This window comes from Cibotium barometz, chromosome 4 (assembly GCF_041138505.1).
Source record: "Cibotium barometz isolate CiBa-2024 chromosome 4, ASM4113850v1, whole genome shotgun sequence".
Taxonomy (NCBI): domain Eukaryota; kingdom Viridiplantae; phylum Streptophyta; class Polypodiopsida; order Cyatheales; family Cibotiaceae; genus Cibotium; species Cibotium barometz.
The window spans coordinates 63,332,691-63,352,408 of NC_141049.1; the positions used below are offsets into that span (position 1 = coordinate 63,332,691).

General features: G+C 45.8%; 1 protein-coding gene across 1 annotated transcript in view; it reads right to left on the bottom strand.

The window, feature by feature from the left end:
* The window catches only part of LOC147639492 (uncharacterized), a 40,548-nt gene extending 21,142 nt beyond the window's left edge, over nt 1–19,406 (bottom strand). Inside the window, exon 1 of the mRNA XM_086791895.1 lies at nt 19,068–19,406. Coding sequence (XP_086648021.1) covers nt 19,068–19,372 — 305 coding nt within the window. The 5' untranslated portion in view covers nt 19,373–19,406. The remainder of the gene's footprint in view (nt 1–19,067) is intronic.
* Between the last annotated feature and the right edge of the window lie 312 nt (nt 19,407–19,718).

The window sequence follows — 19,718 nt, forward strand, 5'->3', positions numbered from 1 at the left end:
AAACTGATCCAGAAACCTGTGTTCTCCGCGAGCAAGTGTCCCCAATGCTTGCCCTAGGCACCTGTTACACCAGGAATCCTTGAGACACATCCATGCTCACATATTCCATTGCTGTCCGGCCTGTTTTGTGCAATAACCAGTCCAAAACAGCAACTTTCTATCGCGAGAAATCCACCTGTAATGGGTCCTACAGCCCTGTGGAGGTCCCTAGAGCTGTCCTGTATTGTCCAAGTTGACTTTGGACACCTGTAACCAGCCCAAAACTCGCAATAACCAGAAAATACAGGTCTGAAATTTACCAACCAGCCCTTTAGAAGAGTGTGGGGATCATTATCCAAGCTTGTGTGAGTCCGGGAAGCAAGCAACCAGCCCTGTAGCAACTCCCAAAGCTTCAATCAGCTCTCCAATGTGTTGAATGATGAATAAAACAGCCCAAAAGGCCTCTTGAGGGAGGCGCCTTTCTCCAGTGCCACCTAAGGGGCTTGGTGGGTGCACAAACTGGCTGACATGTGTCCCCCATAAGGTGTCCAGGTAGGTGTCCAGCCCATAGTGCTCCATTTGTCCTGTTTGTATAAGTTTAGGTCCAACCAAATGGGAAATGGCCATAAGCTGTCCCGGACTTCATTAATTTTGGTCCAACCAAATGCGAACGCATTATAAGTTGTCCGGCCACTTATTAATGAGTGTGGACCTGCAAACCAATAAACTTTAGTAGTAAATGAAATAAGCTGTAAATTGAGTGTGGACGCACTTACCACCTGCAAAACCCATAAGCCCACAGTTTTAGGCCCAAGCAGGAGTGCACACACGTGTCCACAAGGTGCCCGGGCGTCCCCGGTCCCTCGGACTTCACAAGCCAAAATAACAAGCATTGTCCAGGCAGCAAGACAATGTCACACAAAGTAAAATAAAGTTATGGCATGCATCATTTATGCATTGTGCACATGTAAACTTGGAGAACCACCTATCATCATTCTTGTACTTGAAAATATTCTGCCTGCCATCATAACACACCATGTGTACATGGCCGGAATCCACACGGGCACCGCCCGAAAGTCCACAAATGTCCTGCCATGTCCTTGGACTCATATGCATCCACTCATATGATCCATACACATGCCCAGGTATAATACATACATGCATCCGCATGTTTCTAGGCCTGACACGCATCCGCATGTTTCTAGAATATAGGGATTTGTGACATCCCCCCGGCTTCTAATCAGTTGACCGCAACTGAAAAGCCTCCAGATAGGCCTTCAAAAGATCTGGGTAATCCTCGAAGTAGGTACCTTGTGAAAAACAATCTGTTCAGGTTGAAGAATCTCTTCCAGCTCATCCACCTCGGGTGGGTCTTCCAAAACCGGCTCAAACGGTGTCGGTCCCACATAAGGCCTCAATAGGCTCACATGAAAAGCATTATGCATGTTCCAATGATCTGGGAGTACAAGCCGAAATGCAACATCATTGATCTTCTCCAAGATCTGAAAAGGTCCATAGTACCTGTTGGAAAGTTTAGGATACTTTCCCTCTTTTCCTGGCCTCTTCCGAAGGCGTGCCTTTTCAAATTTCAGCAAGACCCAATCACCTTGTTTGAATTGTACATCCCTTCTATGCTTATCTGCTGCCTTTTTATTCTTGGTTTGAGACCTCTCTATGGCTGTCCGTACCTGTGCAAATGCAGTATCCAAGTCTCTGACATACTCATCTGCTGCAAAAATCTCATCCTTTGTACGAAGGATGGGTGGTAGTACCACCTTGCCATAGATAATCTCAAAGGGCGCCTTGCCCGTAGAAGTATGTACCGTGTTGTTGTAGGCAAATTCCACAAGTGGTAAATACTTCTCCCAATCCGATTTGCGGTCGGATACATAAGATTTCAGCAAGTTGAGGACGGCTGAATTTGCTATTTCACTTTGCCCATCTGTCTGTGGATGGTAAGCTGATGAGAAGTTCAGCTTTGTACCCATATTGTCAAACAATGTGCGCCAAAATAAGCTTGTGGTTCTAGGATCTCTATCCCCCACAATAGATTTAGGCATGCCATGGTGTTTGAATATCTGTGCTAAAAACATCCTAGCCATATGATCTGGCTTTATTGTCTTGCGCACGGGAATGAAATGTGCCTGCTTGCTAAACCTGTCAATAATGGTCCAAATAGCATCATTTCCCTGTGGCGTCCTTGGCAAATCCATAATGAAATCCATAGCAATGCTTTCCCATGGTTCATTTGGTATAGGCAAAGGTTGAAGCAATCCAGGTGCTTTATGTCTGTCAAATTTGACCTTTTGACATACCATACATTCACGCACATATGCTTCAATATCCTTGCGAATATGTGGCCAAAAGAAATACCTCTCCAAAGCTTGTGCTGTGGCCAAAATGCCTCTATGACCTGCATATGGAGGAGCATGGCACTCATCCATAACCTTATGGCGAAGGTTCTTTACCACACACATACGATTTTGCATCATGAGATATCCATCTCTTATGACATAAGATGGGACAGCAATACCCTCTTGCAAATCAGCCCATACATGTGCAAAATCCTCATCCAGATGATAAGTATTACGCATATCCGATAAGTCCTCATGGTATGCAACTGTAATAGCATGAACCTGTGGTCGTCTAGATAAGGCATCCGCCACCACATTCTTTTTCCCTGGAGTGTGTAAAATCTGAAAATGAAACATTGAGAGGAAATTTGCCCATCTCATATGCTTCTCTGAGAGCTTACTTTGAGTCAAAAAGTATCTCAAACTTTGATGATCAGTTTTGACCATAAAATCAGCCCCTAAAAGATAGTGTTTCCAAATAGTAAGGGCATGAATTACAGCCAACAACTCCTTCTCATAAACCTGTAAGTGAAGCTCTGCATGTTGCAAGCGTCTGCTCTCATAGGCAATGGCATGTCCTTCTTGGTTCAAAACAGCCCCTATGCAGTCCCCACTTGCATCACATTCCACAACAAAAGGTTTGTGCAAATCCGGAATAATGAGTACCGGTCCCGAGATGATTGCACTCTTCAACTTTTGAAAGGCATCTCTCTCTTCTTGTGTCCATTTAAAGATTGCTTTCTTCTTCGTTAAGTCATGTAACGGAGCGGCAATAAAAGCAAAATGCTTGACGAACCTCCTGTAGTAAGCACATAAACCAAGGAAGCTCCTCACTTCATGGACTGATTTCAGCTCTGGCCATTCTTGCATGGTTTGTATCTTTGCGGGATCCATGCGCACACCATCCTTTGATACAATGTGACCAAGATAGTGAATTTCTGGGAGGAAGAATTCACTCTTTTTTGCATTTATGTAGAGCTGATTTTCCTTAAGCTCTTTAAACACAATAGCCAGGTGCTCACGATGTTGGGCTTCATTCTTTGAGAATACAATAATGTCATCAAAGAATATACCTGTGAACTTTCTATGCTTTCTGAACACCCTGTCCATCATCCTGTTGAAGGTAGCGGGTGCATTTGTAAGGCCAAAAGGCACCACCAAAAACTCATAAAGACCAAAGGCTGTCCTGAATGCAGTCTTATGTACATCTTGAGGTGCCACTCTCACTTGATGATACCCACTCTTGAGGTCTATTCGGCTGAAACATGCCGAACCTTCAAGCTTGTCCAAGATGTCATCAATACGCGGAATGGGAAACCGATTCTTGATGGTTATCTTATTGAGGGCACGGTAATCAACACACATCCTGTAAGTACCATCCTTCTTTTGAACAAGAAGTACCGGCGAGCAATATGGCGAGGAACTAGGTCGAATCAAACCCTTTTCCAAAAGTTCATTCACCTGTGCCATAATCTCTTCTTGTTGACTAGCACTCACCCTGTATGGTGGTCTATTAGGTGGAGAGCTACCGGGAATTAGATCTATGCAATGATCTTCCGGCCTCTCTGGTGGCAACCTTGCTGGCAAAGCATTCGCAAAACAATCTTTGAACTCATTCAAAAAGTTAAGCTTGTCTTGATCTAATGTACTAACATCAACACTAGAATGCTCAATGGTATCACGTACAAAAACCAAGTAAGAACAAGCTGATTTCTTTATTGCCTTATTAATTTGTACATGGCTTACAAGAGGTATGGTACTTCCAGTAGTACCAGCATCTATAGAGTGCTCACGGCCTCTATGTACAAAGCTGATTTTCTTCTCTTTGTAAGCCTTAACAGGCTCTAAACGGTGATGCCAGGGCATCCCCAACAAAACATCACAACCTGTAAGAGGAGCCACTAGAAAGCTCTCATAGTCGAGGTAGTCCTGTATATGTACACGGAGCTTACCAATGACCGGAGTTACATCAACCTGTTTGCCCTCAAAGGCGGCATCTGCATTCATTTGCATTCCCATGTCTTCCACATTAAGACCTATGGCGGCAGCCATCTGTACGGATATAAAGTTATCTGTGGAAGCATCATCAAAAAGAAACAAAGCGGGCTGATCCTTCAATTTGCCCCAAGCCTTGCATATGACTCTACTCTTGGGCTCATGCCCTGTATTACCCTGCACATCGGGTACAACATTCACAAGAGGCTTTTGCACATTAGGCTCAGCATTCTTAGGATTCTGTGGGCATTTAGGATATATATGATCTTTACTGCCACACTTAAAGCATTTTCCAGCCTTCCTGTATTCTTCCAATTGCTGTTTTGAGAGCCCAAAATTGTGACGTTTACCCCCCGGCTTCTTTTCGGAGTCATCCTTTGCATCTCGGCCATCTTTGGGAGCATTCTTAGGTGGCTGTCCACCCTTTTTCTGGTCATAACCAGCCCTGAATTTGCTCTTGTTTTGACCTGCAAATGGCTTATTTGTGGGTGCTTTTATGTGCAAGTTCTCCGCAATCATGGCTGAGTGTATAAGCTCTTGTATGGTCTTATTTGGGTACACTCCCAAGCTTTGTTGGATGATGTGATGGAGCCCCGATTCAAACTTTCTCTTCTTCTCGTCCTCTCCAATCTTCATGAAGGGAGTAACCTTGAGAAGGACTTTCCAAAACTTTGCTATGTATGAAGCAACGGACTCTCCCTCATCTTGGGACAGCCAATCCCACTCCTTGCGTACACCCTTTGCAAAGTTTGGTGGTAAGAATTGATCATAAAACTGAATTTTGAAAGAAGACCAAGTTGGGGCAGCACTTCCATCAAGTATTTTTGCAAGCCACCAATCACTTGCCGTATCCTTGAGATGCATTCCCACATGCCTGAGCATAGACTTTTCCGAAAAGTCTTCATTGCAAAAAGCTATCTCAAACTGTCTAATGAAAGCAAGTGCTTTGGTAGAGTCCATCCGTCCCTGAAAGTTTTCAAACTTTACATCCTTGTCACCGGACTTGAACTCTCGAGGCTTCTTCCTTCTATATGCATCCCTATGTACATCCTGTTCATCTGCATGATGATGATGCCGCGATGAAGATTCACGATCCCTCTTCCTTCTCTCTTGAGTCACACTCTCCAAATGAGTGGAAAGCTCAACACGAGAACGGACATGTCTTCTTGGAGCAAAGCGGGAATGAGTAGAGGATCCCTCATCCTTACTCTTCTCTTGACCTGCATCAAGCCTAGCACCAGGGACTCTTGTCCTTTCAGCATTTGGCACTTGCTGTGCTCTTTCTGCTTGTTGTGCATCATGTGCATCACCATGGGCAGCCATGAGGGGTGGCTTCTTGAAAGCCAAACTACCATCTGCTTCAGTGTATACATCACCCTTAACCATTAGGTATGCAAGTGCAAGCTCTCGGGGTTTCTCAACATCCATTTCCTTTGCAATTGCTTCAAAAGTGACTTCATGGACCGAAGCCTTTGCCTTCGCAGCCAACACCCTTTGTACATCCGGGTCATTTTTCAATGACCTAAGCTCTTCGGTTTCAGCCCTATAGCGTCGCACTTGACGCCTCAAAGATTCCAAATCAGAATGCATAGTGTCATGAGTACCTGCATCTCCATAGACATCATTGCCTGCAGCATCTCTTGCATCCCTTGTACCATGAAATTCACGGTCCTGTGTGTTCTCCACACTGTCAGAAATGTGGCTGTCCATGATACTCAAATCAGGTCACCACTTATGATTCCAAGCCTCAGACCGTTTTCCAATGAGGAGAAAAACTGAGCTCTGATACCAATGTAACGGGAGGCGGACGCGTGTATTGGAATCGTATAAATGTGAACAAGATTCTGAGCACTTAACACTTGAGCATTACAACCACAAAGCTGAAAATGACAGTACACCACATAAAGGGGCCGATGATAGGCTGACCCCCCCCCTTTAGGTTATATTACCAAAAGAGTCTGCAAGTACAAGTTTACGGGTGCCTGGGGATTCACCACCAGCCTGCACCTGATTCTTCCAAATACATCATGAATGAATACATTTCAAACAAGAGAATCTGTAGGTACATCCGCCCTACACACAGGTACATCCGCCTTGCATAAGCCTCTTCACAGGTACATCCGCCCTGCACAAGAGTATCACAATCCTCACAGGTACTCCGCCCTGCACAGGATGTAAATGGATCTTTTGGTCCTGTTTCCACGCGAGAAACTGATCCAGAAACCTGTGTTCTCCGCGAGCAAGTGTCCCCAATGCTTGCCCTAGGCACCTGTTACACCAGGAATCCTTGAGACACATCCATGCTCACATATTCCATTGCTGTCCGGCCTGTTTTGTGCAATAACCAGTCCAAAACAGCAACTTTCTATCGCGAGAAATCCACCTGTAATGGGTCCTACAGCCCTGTGGAGGTCCCTAGAGCTGTCCTGTATTGTCCAAGTTGACTTTGGACACCTGTAACCAGCCCAAAACTCGCAATAACCAGAAAATACAGGTCTGAAATTTACCAACCAGCCCTTTAGAAGAGTGTGGGGATCATTATCCAAGCTTGTGTGAGTCCGGGAAGCAAGCAACCAGCCCTGTAGCAACTCCCAAAGCTTCAATCAGCTCTCCAATGTGTTGAATGATGAATAAAACAGCCCAAAAGGCCTCTTGAGGGAGGCGCCTTTCTCCAGTGCCACCTAAGGGGCTTGGTGGGTGCACAAACTGGCTGACATGTGTCCCCCATAAGGTGTCCAGGTAGGTGTCCAGCCCATAGTGCTCCATTTGTCCTGTTTGTATAAGTTTAGGTCCAACCAAATGGGAAATGGCCATAAGCTGTCCCGGACTTCATTAATTTTGGTCCAACCAAATGCGAACGCATTATAAGTTGTCCGGCCACTTATTAATGAGTGTGGACCTGCAAACCAATAAACTTTAGTAGTAAATGAAATAAGCTGTAAATTGAGTGTGGACGCACTTACCACCTGCAAAACCCATAAGCCCACAGTTTTAGGCCCAAGCAGGAGTGCACACACGTGTCCACAAGGTGCCCGGGCGTCCCCGGTCCCTCGGACTTCACAAGCCAAAATAACAAGCATTGTCCAGGCAGCAAGACAATGTCACACAAAGTAAAATAAAGTTATGGCATGCATCATTTATGCATTGTGCACATGTAAACTTGGAGAACCACCTATCATCATTCTTGTACTTGAAAATATTCTGCCTGCCATCATAACACACCATGTGTACATGGCCGGAATCCACACGGGCACCGCCCGAAAGTCCACAAATGTCCTGCCATGTCCTTGGACTCATATGCATCCACTCATATGATCCATACACATGCCCAGGTATAATACATACATGCATCCGCATGTTTCTAGGCCTGACACGCATCCGCATGTTTCTAGAATATAGGGATTTGTGACAGCCTCCAGTTTCTCTCGGTCTGCATCAGGCTTCTTCTCAGAAGACTTCTCCAATGAAGCCTTCCCTTTGCCCTTCTTGTTATTATTCCGACCTTTCAACCATTGGCCAGTTAAGGCCTCCGAACCTCCGCCCTGTGGAGGGTTCGTGAATCTTTCCTCCTGGTCTAAGACTATGGACACAAGCTCCTCCCATGTGATAGTGCTGAGTCTGCCCCCACTGGTAATCAAAGAAGTGTAAAATGCTGAGTAGTGAGAGAGCAAATGCGATAGCAACATGATGGCCATATCCTCCGATGATATCTCTTTCCCAGCTTGAAGAACTTCCTATTGAAGAGCCTACAGCTTGTTGATGTGCTCCTGCATCATCGATGACTTTGCAGGATTCATCATCCGCATCTGTACTTCCAAGGAGATCCTCTTCATGGGCGATACCCTGTTGTAAAGAGAAACCAAATGCTGCCATATATCTCTGGCCAGCGTCATATGCTTGATATGATTGATTACTGTGGTGTACAATTGAGAAAAATGAAAGAACGGACCCTGGCATTGACACGATCCCATAACTGTGCACGTGCCTCGCGTTCCTTCCGAATCGAGGGTAACTCCCCTTCCTCTAACTCCGGCCGTGAAACCCCAACAGCAATGAAATCAGCAAGGTCATAAGACTCCAAAATAGATTCCATCATTACCTTCCATATGCCGTAGTTGTTCCCGTCCAACTGACGGTCCACTAGGAACGTGGGGAGTGTCGGGATCTTCACATGCTTCTCAGCCATCTCCAGTAAATCTGCCATTGCGGGGGTGTAACTGAAAAGGGTGGGTGGGTGGGAAAAAAAAAGAACTTAAACCTGCAAGTGGCTGTCCAGCAAATCAGCCCGCCTTCCTCTTGCTTCTCCTCTTCCCAAATGGTCCAAAACAGTCCACCAATCAACAACACAACAGCCCCCCTCTTGCTCACACAGTTCCCAAGATCTATCAAGAGTGTCATGGCCCTGTGAAAATGGAACAGTACAAGTGTGGGCATGGTGGTTGCAGAGTCAGAATATTTTATGATTCACATGGGGGGTGCCCGGACAGAGTTTAAGATGTGTGGACATCCCTAGGTGTGAAGGGGGGAACTAGAAACATTAAACTTTAATGTTTATTTAAGTTTGCCCCTAGGCCTTAGTGGCCCTAGGGACTTATTAAAGTTTGGGGCCCTAGGGATTATTCTGGGGAGGAGGGCCACTCCACTTTTGGAGTAAGTGCTTCTCTCTCCTCCCTCTCTCTCTAGCTTTTGGGAAAGGAGTCGTGGAGGAGCCTTCAAGCGCATGTACATAAAACGTGGAGAAGTGGAAGAGCAAGTCGACTGCAGATTTTGGAGGGCTGTTGCTGTTTTTCTGAGTGTAAATCAGCCGTACAGCACTGCACGGCCAGATCTGTGCAAGTACACTCTCTCTCTCTCTCTGGTACAAGCTGTGGGTCTTCTTCACTGCTGGACTGGCTGCGCACAGGACCTGTACAGGCTGTACAGTCAGGTTTTCAGCAAGTACAGTACTGTACGGCTGCCGTACAGTGTACGGGCAGCCAGGTACAGCAAGTACAGTTGCTGCAGGCGGTGCAGACAGCTGCTGGACAGGCCTGGTTACTCAGATTCAGGCGACCAGAATCAGGACAGCAGGCTGATTGTGCAAGTACAACTCCTGGCACGTATCCCGAGGTGGTACAAACGGGTACAGTGCTGATTTTCAGATCTGTGTTTTCAAGGACAGCATAAGAGTGAACATCAGGAGGAGGGTATAGGCAAGTACAAGCACATGTGTGAAGCAGGGTTGTGGATACAAGTGCCTGCAAGTACAGATTGGTGCTGTTGCTTCCTCCAGTGCTGTTTCACGAGCTGAACTTGGTAAGCCTTGTTTCTGTTCATCTATCTCTCTTTCTACTGCTTGATGTCTGTTGCAGATATGAGTTATCTGGCCCCTTGTGAGAGGAGGGATATGGCAGATTGACAAGGGTTGAGACAGAGTTTGGACAGCACATGTATGTTTGAGCTGAGATGATGTATCATGCACTTGAGTTATGCCAGATGTATGCCCATGGCTGGCCTGCTTAGTGATCTTGGCTGATCAGAGGGAGGCACAGTGTGTTATTTGGAGACACAGATCTGTGTGCATAGATCCTCTGTGCTAAGAAGGATTTGTGGGCCGTCAGATTGGATATACAGGTGTAAACTCTTGGCTGATCTTTGTGTTGTACTCAGCCATTCATTTTATTATAATTGAATAAAGAAATACCGCAAGGGGCGCCAAGCTTTGGGGCCAACAGGTGTCGCTGTGTTTTCAGATTTGGGCACTCTAGCTCCAATCTGTGTTCTTTTCACATCTAGACTACAAGTGGACGGGTGACTGCTAGTCTACCGCACTCTGGTTACTATCAGAGGCCGGTTTCAAGGTTCCATTGCCGGGATCAATCATCAACTTTCTGAAGGGAGTGAGCTCGTGGTTGCTTTGAAGAAAGCCATCGCTGAAAATTCAGCAAACATGTCTGATACAGAGAAAGAGTACTTCTATCATGAAGAAGAAGAGCAAGAGACTTCTCCTGAGAGAGATGTATCTGAGGATATTTTTGCAGGAGAACAGGCTGCTGATGTTGAGCCTTATGAGGATGTAACACAGCCAGAAGATGTGCATGGTAAAGAGGATGATGATGCTCGGTTCAAAGATCGCTTGGCTAGTGTTATGGATACTTTTATGCAGCTCACACAAAGCGAGAGATTTGCTGAATTTTTGAGATCTCGCACAGAGCCCCGCACAGAGCCCCAGAAAAAGAAGAAGAAGGTTCGTTCGAAGAATCTTCCACAGGATCATAGTGGTGCCATCCCACAGGAACCACCTTTTGGCCAGTTTCCGAATATGCAGCATGCTTATGGTGCAAACTCTCAGAGTTCCTTCTATGGACAGCCACCTATTCCTCAGCAGAATATGCATCCAGGTTATTTTGGTGGTGGCTCGGTGTTCCAATCCATGACTGGGGGTTATCCTCAAGGAGGCATGGGTATGTATGGGCCTTTTGGAGCCAATTTTCAGCCTGGCATGCAAGGGAATATGTATGGTGGTATGCAGTCCGGTATGGCTGGAAATATGTTTGCAGGCATGCAACCTGGGATGCAAGGCAATATGTTTGGAGGCATGCAGCCAGGTATGCATAATGGAATGTATGGAAACATGGCTGGAATGTATGGTATGCCTGGTGTGGGAATGGGAAATGTTGACCCAATGATGGGTATGAATGTTGGGGGCAGCAATCTTGCGAAGCCACTTCCATATGATAATCTAACGCCTATGGGAAAGGCGAAGGATTACAAGGAAGGGGGAGCTGCAGTGAAGTTTGACATTTTCAGTGGGGCCAAGGATAAATTGAAGGCACTTACCTTTTTACAGCAGTTTGATGCTGCTTTTTCTGGTGGGAATTACACAGAGTCCTCTAAGGTGAGAAAAGCTGCCACTTTTCTCAAGGGCAATGCTTTGCAGTGGTGGTCTACTCTTCTTTTGCAGGGCATAGCACCCACCACATGGGTCCAATTCAAACAGGTTTTCTCTTCCGTATGGCTCACATCTACATTTGAGGTGGATGTTATGACCGCATGGCACAAGTTGGATGCTTCAAAGTGTGATAGTTTGGAGGATTATAACAAGAAGTTTTGGGAAGCTCTACTCCCAGTGACTTCTTATCGTGCCGTGCCATTATCTGAGCAGGTAGAGAAGTATTGTTGTGGGCTGCCCAAAGAGGTACGAGATTATTGTATAAAGACAAGAGTAACGAACATGTCACAGATGATTGAAAATGCTATGACAGCTAATGCGTTACTCACAGGTGGTTCATCTGGGTTTAAAGGCAGTAAGAAATTGAGCAAGAAAGCTGAAAAATTTGGGCATGCTTCTCGTGATGCTAAAGGGTCTTCAGAGACAAAGTATAAGAAGTTGCCAATGCCCAAGAGGACTTCTGAGGAAAGACAGGCTTTGAGAGATGCTCAAAAGTGTTTTTACTGTACTGAAGAGGGGCATATGTCATTCAATTGTCCCAAAAGAATGTCCAAAAACGACCCTGACAATAAAGGAGAGCCCAAGCCAAAGAAACCAAAGCCTTCTGCAGGCTTAGTTCCTGATCTTGTGGGGGAGCAGCTAGGTGGTGAAGCTACAGAGTTGTGCAGGGCATGGGGCAAAGTGAGAGATCAGAATGCTTTGATCTTCTTTGACACAGGTGCTAGAGCCAACTTCATTTCACCAGATTTGGCTGGCCGATTGGGGATTCGCGCAGAGGAGATGGGGCCGTTACATGAGGCTAATATGGCTTGTCCAGGGTATGCAGAACCCGTTACTCCTATCATTGGGAAGCTTCGGCTTCATTTGCAGGGTTATGTGGACAGCGAAGAGTTTTTCATCATGCCTTTGGATGGCTGTGATGTTTTGTTGGGGATGCCATGGTGCCACAGGGTACATGCGGTGGTGGATACTTACAATAGGAAAATTACTCTGACTCATAGAGGGAAAGAGCATGTATTGGATGTAAAACTCAAAGGGGAATCTGTTCCTATTGTATCCGCTTCGGCGATTTCATCAGTAATGAAAAAGCATCTTTCCGCGTACTTGATTTATGTAAAGGATGCACAGGATGATGAGTCTAAGTCTAATTTGTCAATGTTAGATAAGGACAGGGCTGATTTCTTAAGTGGGTATCAAGACTGTTTTTCCGAGTCATTGCCAGGAGAATTACCTCCTGAGAGGCCAGAAGATCATGCTATAGATCTGATTCCTGGTAGTACTCCACCGAATAGACTGCCGTATCGTGTTAGTGCAGCCCAACAGGAAGAGATTATGAGTCAGGTGCAGGAGCTTCTAAATAAGGGGTTGATTCAACCTAGCTCATCACCCTTTTGCTCACCTGTGCTCTTAGTGCAGAACAAGGATGGTTCTTGGCGCATGTGTATAGATTACAGGGCGCTGAATAAGAATACCATCAAGAATCGATTCCCCATGCCGAGGATCGATGATATCTTGGACCGCTTACAGGGCTCCACAGTTTTTAGTCGTATTGACTTGAAAAGCGGGTATCATCAGATACGCATTAGACCCGAGGATGTGCATAAGACAACATTCCGAACCACGTTTGGATTGTATGAGTTCTTGGTTATGCCCTTTGGTTTGACAAATGAGCCTGCCACATTTAACAGAATGATGGACAGGATTTTCAGGCCTCATAGAGAGTTTGTGGGCACATTCTTTGATGATATGATTATGCATTCACGAACTGAGGAAGAGCATAGAAGGCATTTGGCCATTGTGTTTGCAGAACTCAGAAACCATAGGTTGGTGGTTAATGGCAAGAAGAGTGAGTTCTTTTTGCAAGAGATACATTTCTTGGGGCATATTGTGTCTGGTCATGGAGTCCGTATGGATCCAGCAAAGGTGGAAGCAATACTTAATTGGCCAGCTTTGAGGACCGTGCATGATGTACGCAGCTTTTTAGGATTGTGTTCCTATTACAGGCGTTACATACGGCACTTTGCTGAAATTGCTTCGCCTCTTCATGCTTTGACGAAGAAAGCAACTCCGTTTAGATGGGCTGATCGCGAAATTACAGCATTCAAAAAGCTCAAAGAAAAGCTTACTTCGGACCCAGTATTGGTGTTACCGGACCTCCGAAAGGCTTTTGTTGTCTAGTGTGATGCATGTGGAAGTAGCATTGGTGCAGTTCTCATGCAAGAGGGACATGTTATAGCCTATGAGAGTAGAGTTTTGCAAGATGCTGAGAAGCATTTACAGGTGTATGAGAGAGATGTTGGCTGTAATTCACGCTCTTTCTACTTGGAAACACTACTTGCTTGGGGCTGATTTCACTGTATAGACAGATCATCAGACCTTGCGTTATTTCCTCACGCAGACTAAGCTTTCAGAGAAGCATATGCGTTGGGCAAACTTTTTGTCAATGTTTCACTTTCAGATTGTGCATGTGGAAGGCAAAAAGAATGTAGTGGCAGATGCTTTGTCACGCAAGCCACAGGTCTCTGCAGTTTCACTTGCTTATCATCATGAGCTTGATGAAATGAAAGAGCAGTATGCCCATGATGAGGATTTTGAAAGGTTGTATGATCAGATGTCTGAGGGTCAACGGCATGAGCATTACACTCTCAGAGATGGGTTTTTATTGATGCATGGCAGACTGTGTGTTACCAGGCCATCGCGACTCAAGGTTATGATTGAAAGTCATGCTCCACCGTATGCAGGTCATAGAGGGATTGACACCACGGTCAAAGCAGTGGAGACTTTCTTTTATTGGCCAACCTTAAGAAGAGATGTTGATGCCTTTGTGAGGCAATGCATCGTATGTCAGAAGGTAAAGTTTGACCGTCAGAAGACACCAGGGTTATTACAGCCTTTACCTATTCCGGATAGACCTTGGGAGAGCATTGCCATGGATTTTGTATTTGATCTTCACGGACACAAACGGGAAATGATGGCATCTGGACTATCATATGCAGGTTCAGTAAGCAGGCACATTTCATTCCCGTGAGGAAGACAATTAAAGTGGATCATATGGTGAAGTTGTTCATGGCGAACATCTTCAAGTATCATGGCTTGCCTACGTCTATCATTAGTGACCGTGATCCACGGATGACGAGTTTGTTTTGGAGAGGGTTGTTTGACAACATGGGTACCACTCTCAAGTTTTCATCATCATTTCATCCACAGACAGATGGTCAGTCAAAAGAGGCTAACTCTATAGTGTTGGATCTTCTCAAGTGTTATGTGTCAGAGCACAAGCAACAATGGGAAAAGTATCTTCCTTTGGTGGAGTTTGCATATAACAACACTGTACATAGCTCGACAGGCAAGGCGCCTTTTGAGATTGTAGAAGGAGGGAAGAAAGTACCACCCATTTTGCATACAAAGGATAAGATCTTTGAGGCTGATCAGTATGTGGAGAGCTTGGATGAAGCTTATCGGAGAGTTAAGTTGGCCCTCCAGAAAACTCAGCAGAAGCAAAAGAAAGCCGCAGACCGTCACAGACGTGATTTATAGTTTGCATTGGGTGATTGGGTTCTTTTGCGCTTTGAAAAGGCTAGACTCAAGAAGATGAAGGGTAAAGAGCGCTTATTCCCTAAGTTGAGCATGCGATATTATGGGCCTTTTCAGGTTTTGGAAAAGATTGGTGAGGTAACCTATCGTTTGAAGTTACCAGATCACTGGAGGATTCACAATGCTTTTCACGTGAGTCTTCTTAGACCTTTCCGTGGGGATGTGCCTGAGGATGTATCAGATGAGGCTCAGCCGGAAGTTGAGGAACTTGATGAGGTTCTGATTCCAGAGCAGATACTGGCACATAAAGAAAGGAAGGTACGAGGTAAAGTTTCCCGTCGCTATCTTGTGAAGTTCAAGAACTATTCACCGATGGATGCGAAGTGGATGGAGGAAGGTGACTTAACAGATTCACCTCAGGTTTTGCAGCTTTATCTCGATGCCTTTGAGTTAGAGCCGACTCTTATTGTGGCTCATTCAGGTTCAGCAGAGCATGGGTCTGGGGCATTACCTGATGCTCAAGTGGGGGGTAGCACCTCCACTCCCTTGATACAGACAGGCTCAGATGACATCTAGAGGTCGCTTGGTGCAGATTTTATCTCACCCGAAGGTACTGAGGCTGACAGTACATCTGTTTATGGGACTTCTATGATATATGTGTACTAGTCACATGAGATTGTTGTGGATATGTATGGTTCACAGTGGTATACAACTTGGACTATTACTATGCCATTGGTTTGCAGTGAATGTTGATACATGTGTATGGCTTAGAGAGATTGGGACGCTGATCTTGCCATATTGTATATTTCACTTTGGATATTTTGATGCATCACCAGAATGCAATCGAGGACGCTTGCCATTTTTCAAGAGGGGGGTATGTCATGGCCCTGTGAAAATGGAACAGTACAAGTGTGGGCATGGTGGTTGCAGAGTCAGAATATTTTATGATTCACATGGGGGGTGCCCGGACAGAGTTTAAGATGTGTGGACATCCCTAGGTGTGAAGGGGGGAACTAGAAACATTAAACTTTAATGTTTATTTAAGTTTGCCCCTAGGCCTTAGTGGCCCTAGGGACTTATTAAAGTTTGGGGCCCTAGGGATTATTTGGGGAGGAGGGCCACTCCACTTTTGGAGTAAGTGCTTCTCTCTCCTCCCTCTCTCTCTAGCTTTTGGGAAAGGAGTCATGGAGGAGCCTTCAAGCGCATGTACACAAAACGTGGAGAAGTGGAAGAGCAAGTCGACTGCAGATTTTGGAGGGCTGTTGCTGTTTTTCTGAGTGTAAATCAGCCGTACAGCACTGTACGGCCAGATCTGTGCAAGTACACTCTCTCTCTCTCTCTCTCTCTCTCTCTCTCTCTCTCTCTCTCTCTCTGGTACAAGCTGTGGGTCTTCTTCACTGCTGGGCTGGCTGCGCACAGGACCTGTACAGGCTGTACAGTCAGGTTTTCAGCAAGTACAGTACTGTACGGCTGCCGTACAGTGTACGGGCAGCCAGGTACAGCAAGTACAGTTGCTGCAGGCGGTGCAGACAGCTGCTGGACAGGCCTGGTTACTCAGATTCAGGCGACCAGAATCAGGACAGCAGGCTGATTGTGCAAGTACAACTCCTGGCACGTATCCCGAGGTGGTACAGACGGGTACAGTGCTGATTTTCATATCTGTATTTTCAAGGACAGCATAAGAGTGAACATCAAGAGGAGGGTATAGGCAAGTACAAGCACATGTGTGAAGCAGGGTTGTGGATACAAGTGCCTGCAAGTACAGATTGGTGCTGTTGCTTCCTCCAGTGCTGTTTCACGAGCTGAACTTGGTAAGCCTTGTTTCTGTTCATCTATCTCTCTTTCTACTGCTTGATGTCTGTTGCAGATATGAGTTATCTGGCCCCTTGTGAGAGGAGGGGTATGGCAGATTGACAAGGGTTGAGACAGAGTTTGGACAGCACATGTATGTTTGAGCTGAGATGATGTATCATGCACTTGAGTTATGCCAGATGTATGCCCATGGCTGGCCTGCTTAGTGATCTTGGCTGATCAGAGGGAGGCACAGTGTGTTATTTGGAGACACAGATCTGTGTGCATAGATCCTCTGTGCTAAGAAGGATTTGTGGGCCGTCAGATTGGATATACAGGTGTAAACTCTTGGCTGATCTTTGTGTTGTACTCAGCCATTCATTTTATTATAATTGAATAAAGAAATACCGCAAGGGGCACCAAGCTTTGGGGCCAACAAATGTCGCTGTGTTTTCAGATTTGGGCACTCTAGCTCCAATCTGTGTTCTTTTCACATCTAGACTACAAGTGGACGGGTGACTGCTAGTCTACCGCACTCTGGTTACTATCAGAGGCCGGTTTCAAAGAGCCTAGAGCTCTGATACCATGTCAAAATATGCAACGGAGATGAAGACAAAATCTGAAAACTCAAGAGTAAGTGCACTGCAGAAAAACACGGCAATAGAGAAGGAGAGAGAGAGAGAGGCATGTAACTCTGCTATATATACACAAGAAAATCCCGAAAACTGAATACATGATGTGTGGGGGCAAGGGGCCATTTTATATGGCCCCTATTATCCAGTCGACCAACAGCAAGGACAACCGACACCATCTAAAAGACACCCGACCTACAGAAATCCCAGTCGGCCAGCACACGTGTGCAATCGACCAGCTACAAAGAGAGACGAGGAGCAGCAAGAGCAATCGGCTATCAACTGGATCAATCCCAGAACCACAAGACAGCCTCCCACACCTGGTAGAAATAGGGAAAAAATATGGGGAGTGGGGAAAAATGAGAGAACACCTAAATCGGGCACACACCCACAACAGAGGCCCTGGTGTAAATATACAGACAGGAGATGACTGCTAACAGAATGGACACCTTAGGATTAGCTTGTATATAAGCAACTACATCCATTGTTTAGGGTTGTTGCTCATTTCTACTTTCTCTTTTGTACTTGCGGAGAGCTTCATCTCTCTCCCCTTTGAGCTAGCCATTCTCTCGCTCTACACCCTTGTGTTCTTCTCATTGAGCATTTGTGTGCGTGTGAGTTCAGCTCCATTATGAGCTAACACCTTCTACCTACCTCTTGTGAGATTGAACCACAATGAAGGGAACCCTCTTCTTGCCTCTATTTAGGCGGATAGAGCTCTCCCTCCACACCCATAGACATGAAAGCATTCTGGTGTGACAACAGAGTGAGGATGCGAAGGATGGGCTAGCACACCCATAACCAAGAAATTGAATTTCACAACTCCATGGCAAAGCTTCCGACGACACTTGTTTCAGCATGGGCAAAGTAAGGTCTTGACTTGAACAAATAATTATAACTACATGGCACTGGATTAAGGTGTACATATGGCATCCCCTCTTGCTACTAAACGAACAAACCATGCACCTTTGCTCCTTTTCTAACCACAACTTTGCGAAGACTCATCTTCTAACTCTCCAGCTCTTCTGCTACTATTGCCTCCACTAGAACTATTGGCTCTCCTTTGCAAATGGATGCACTGCTGACATGGGAGAGTCCTTTGCTCCCTCAAAAACTCTTGTGCCATTGGTCTCCTCCTCCTCCGTGCTAGATTCAAAGAGAGATACGTGAATGTTGGCGTTAGTGCCTCCTTGGGACTCTGCTGGTCATCTGAGATAAAATCCGGTACCCAGCTTCGACTCTTCCACCACTAACATTGGCACCTCCTCAGGGACTTCCATCGGTCTACACTCCTTATGTAGAACACTTGTACCTATGTGCTAGAGTTTGAGAGAAGAGAGAGAGAGAAGAAAGCAACGCAATAGCACACGAGTCCTAAATCTACTGTTATGCATTATGCACAAAGAACCAAAACAACACATGCCTAAGATTGTAGAAGACAACTTGCAGCTCAACACTGCTGAAGATCTCCTTGGCCAGTCCACGTTCTAAGAGACACGCCCTGTAGAAGAACCAGCGTTGAGAATTGCAGATGAAAATGACGATTTTCTAACGTGCGTATATATAACACCCAGATGTGTTGGTTGGCCTGCTTACATGCTGTCGACCTACTCCAGAGGACTACCAGATGGACGATTGCCACGTGGCACATGCATCTGCTAGACTGATGTCCGACTTGCCCACCAATGCCATCTTGGCTTTTGTTGCAAGGTACTACATCTCATGCATATACTTGAAAAGATGATGTTTAATAACCACCATTGTGATTACCGTTTCGAAACAACAGTGTGCTGGTATGCATCTTACGTTAGCCTGATATGGCGCTTGGATTGAAATGGATATGAAAGCAACCTGTTAGCCGGTGTTGAAAGGCCCTCGGCCAGGATGACCTGCACAGCTTGGTAGTGGTGGAGGGCGTCGGCTGGGAGACCCCACTCTTCGGCGCGGATCGCCTTGTCGATCTCCACTTTCGCGAGGTCGAAGTAGCCCTTGAGCTTCTTGATGAGCCGTGCTTTCTCCGTCCTCTGCTGCGGCGGCGGCCGCATAACGATTGCGCTGCCCGTCGGGTCTTCTTCACCATTGCCTGAGCCTGCGTTGCTTGGTTCGCTGAGAGACGACGAAGAGAGAAGCGAGGAAAGCCTCTCCAGCACCCACATCGAGATTCATTAAAACTAAAAGTTTGTGAGAAACTAAAGGTGAGGCGTATTTGATTTTAATCGAATCTTTTTTTATGTTTTTGAAATTAGTTAGCCTAACCGACCTAGAATGGGAAAGAGTGAAATATAAAAAGAATGCAATAGTACTAGAATGCTTGGTGTACTTAGAGTCCCTCCTCTACTTTTATACATCAGCCTAGCATTGTCCCACTTGAGTCACAAATAACCCTATCCTCAAGCGATCTAACCTTCCTTACTTATAGTCCCTCTTGTACTAAGCGATCTAACCTTCCTTACTTATAGTCCCTCTTGTACTTTTATACATCAGCCTAACATTGTCCCACCT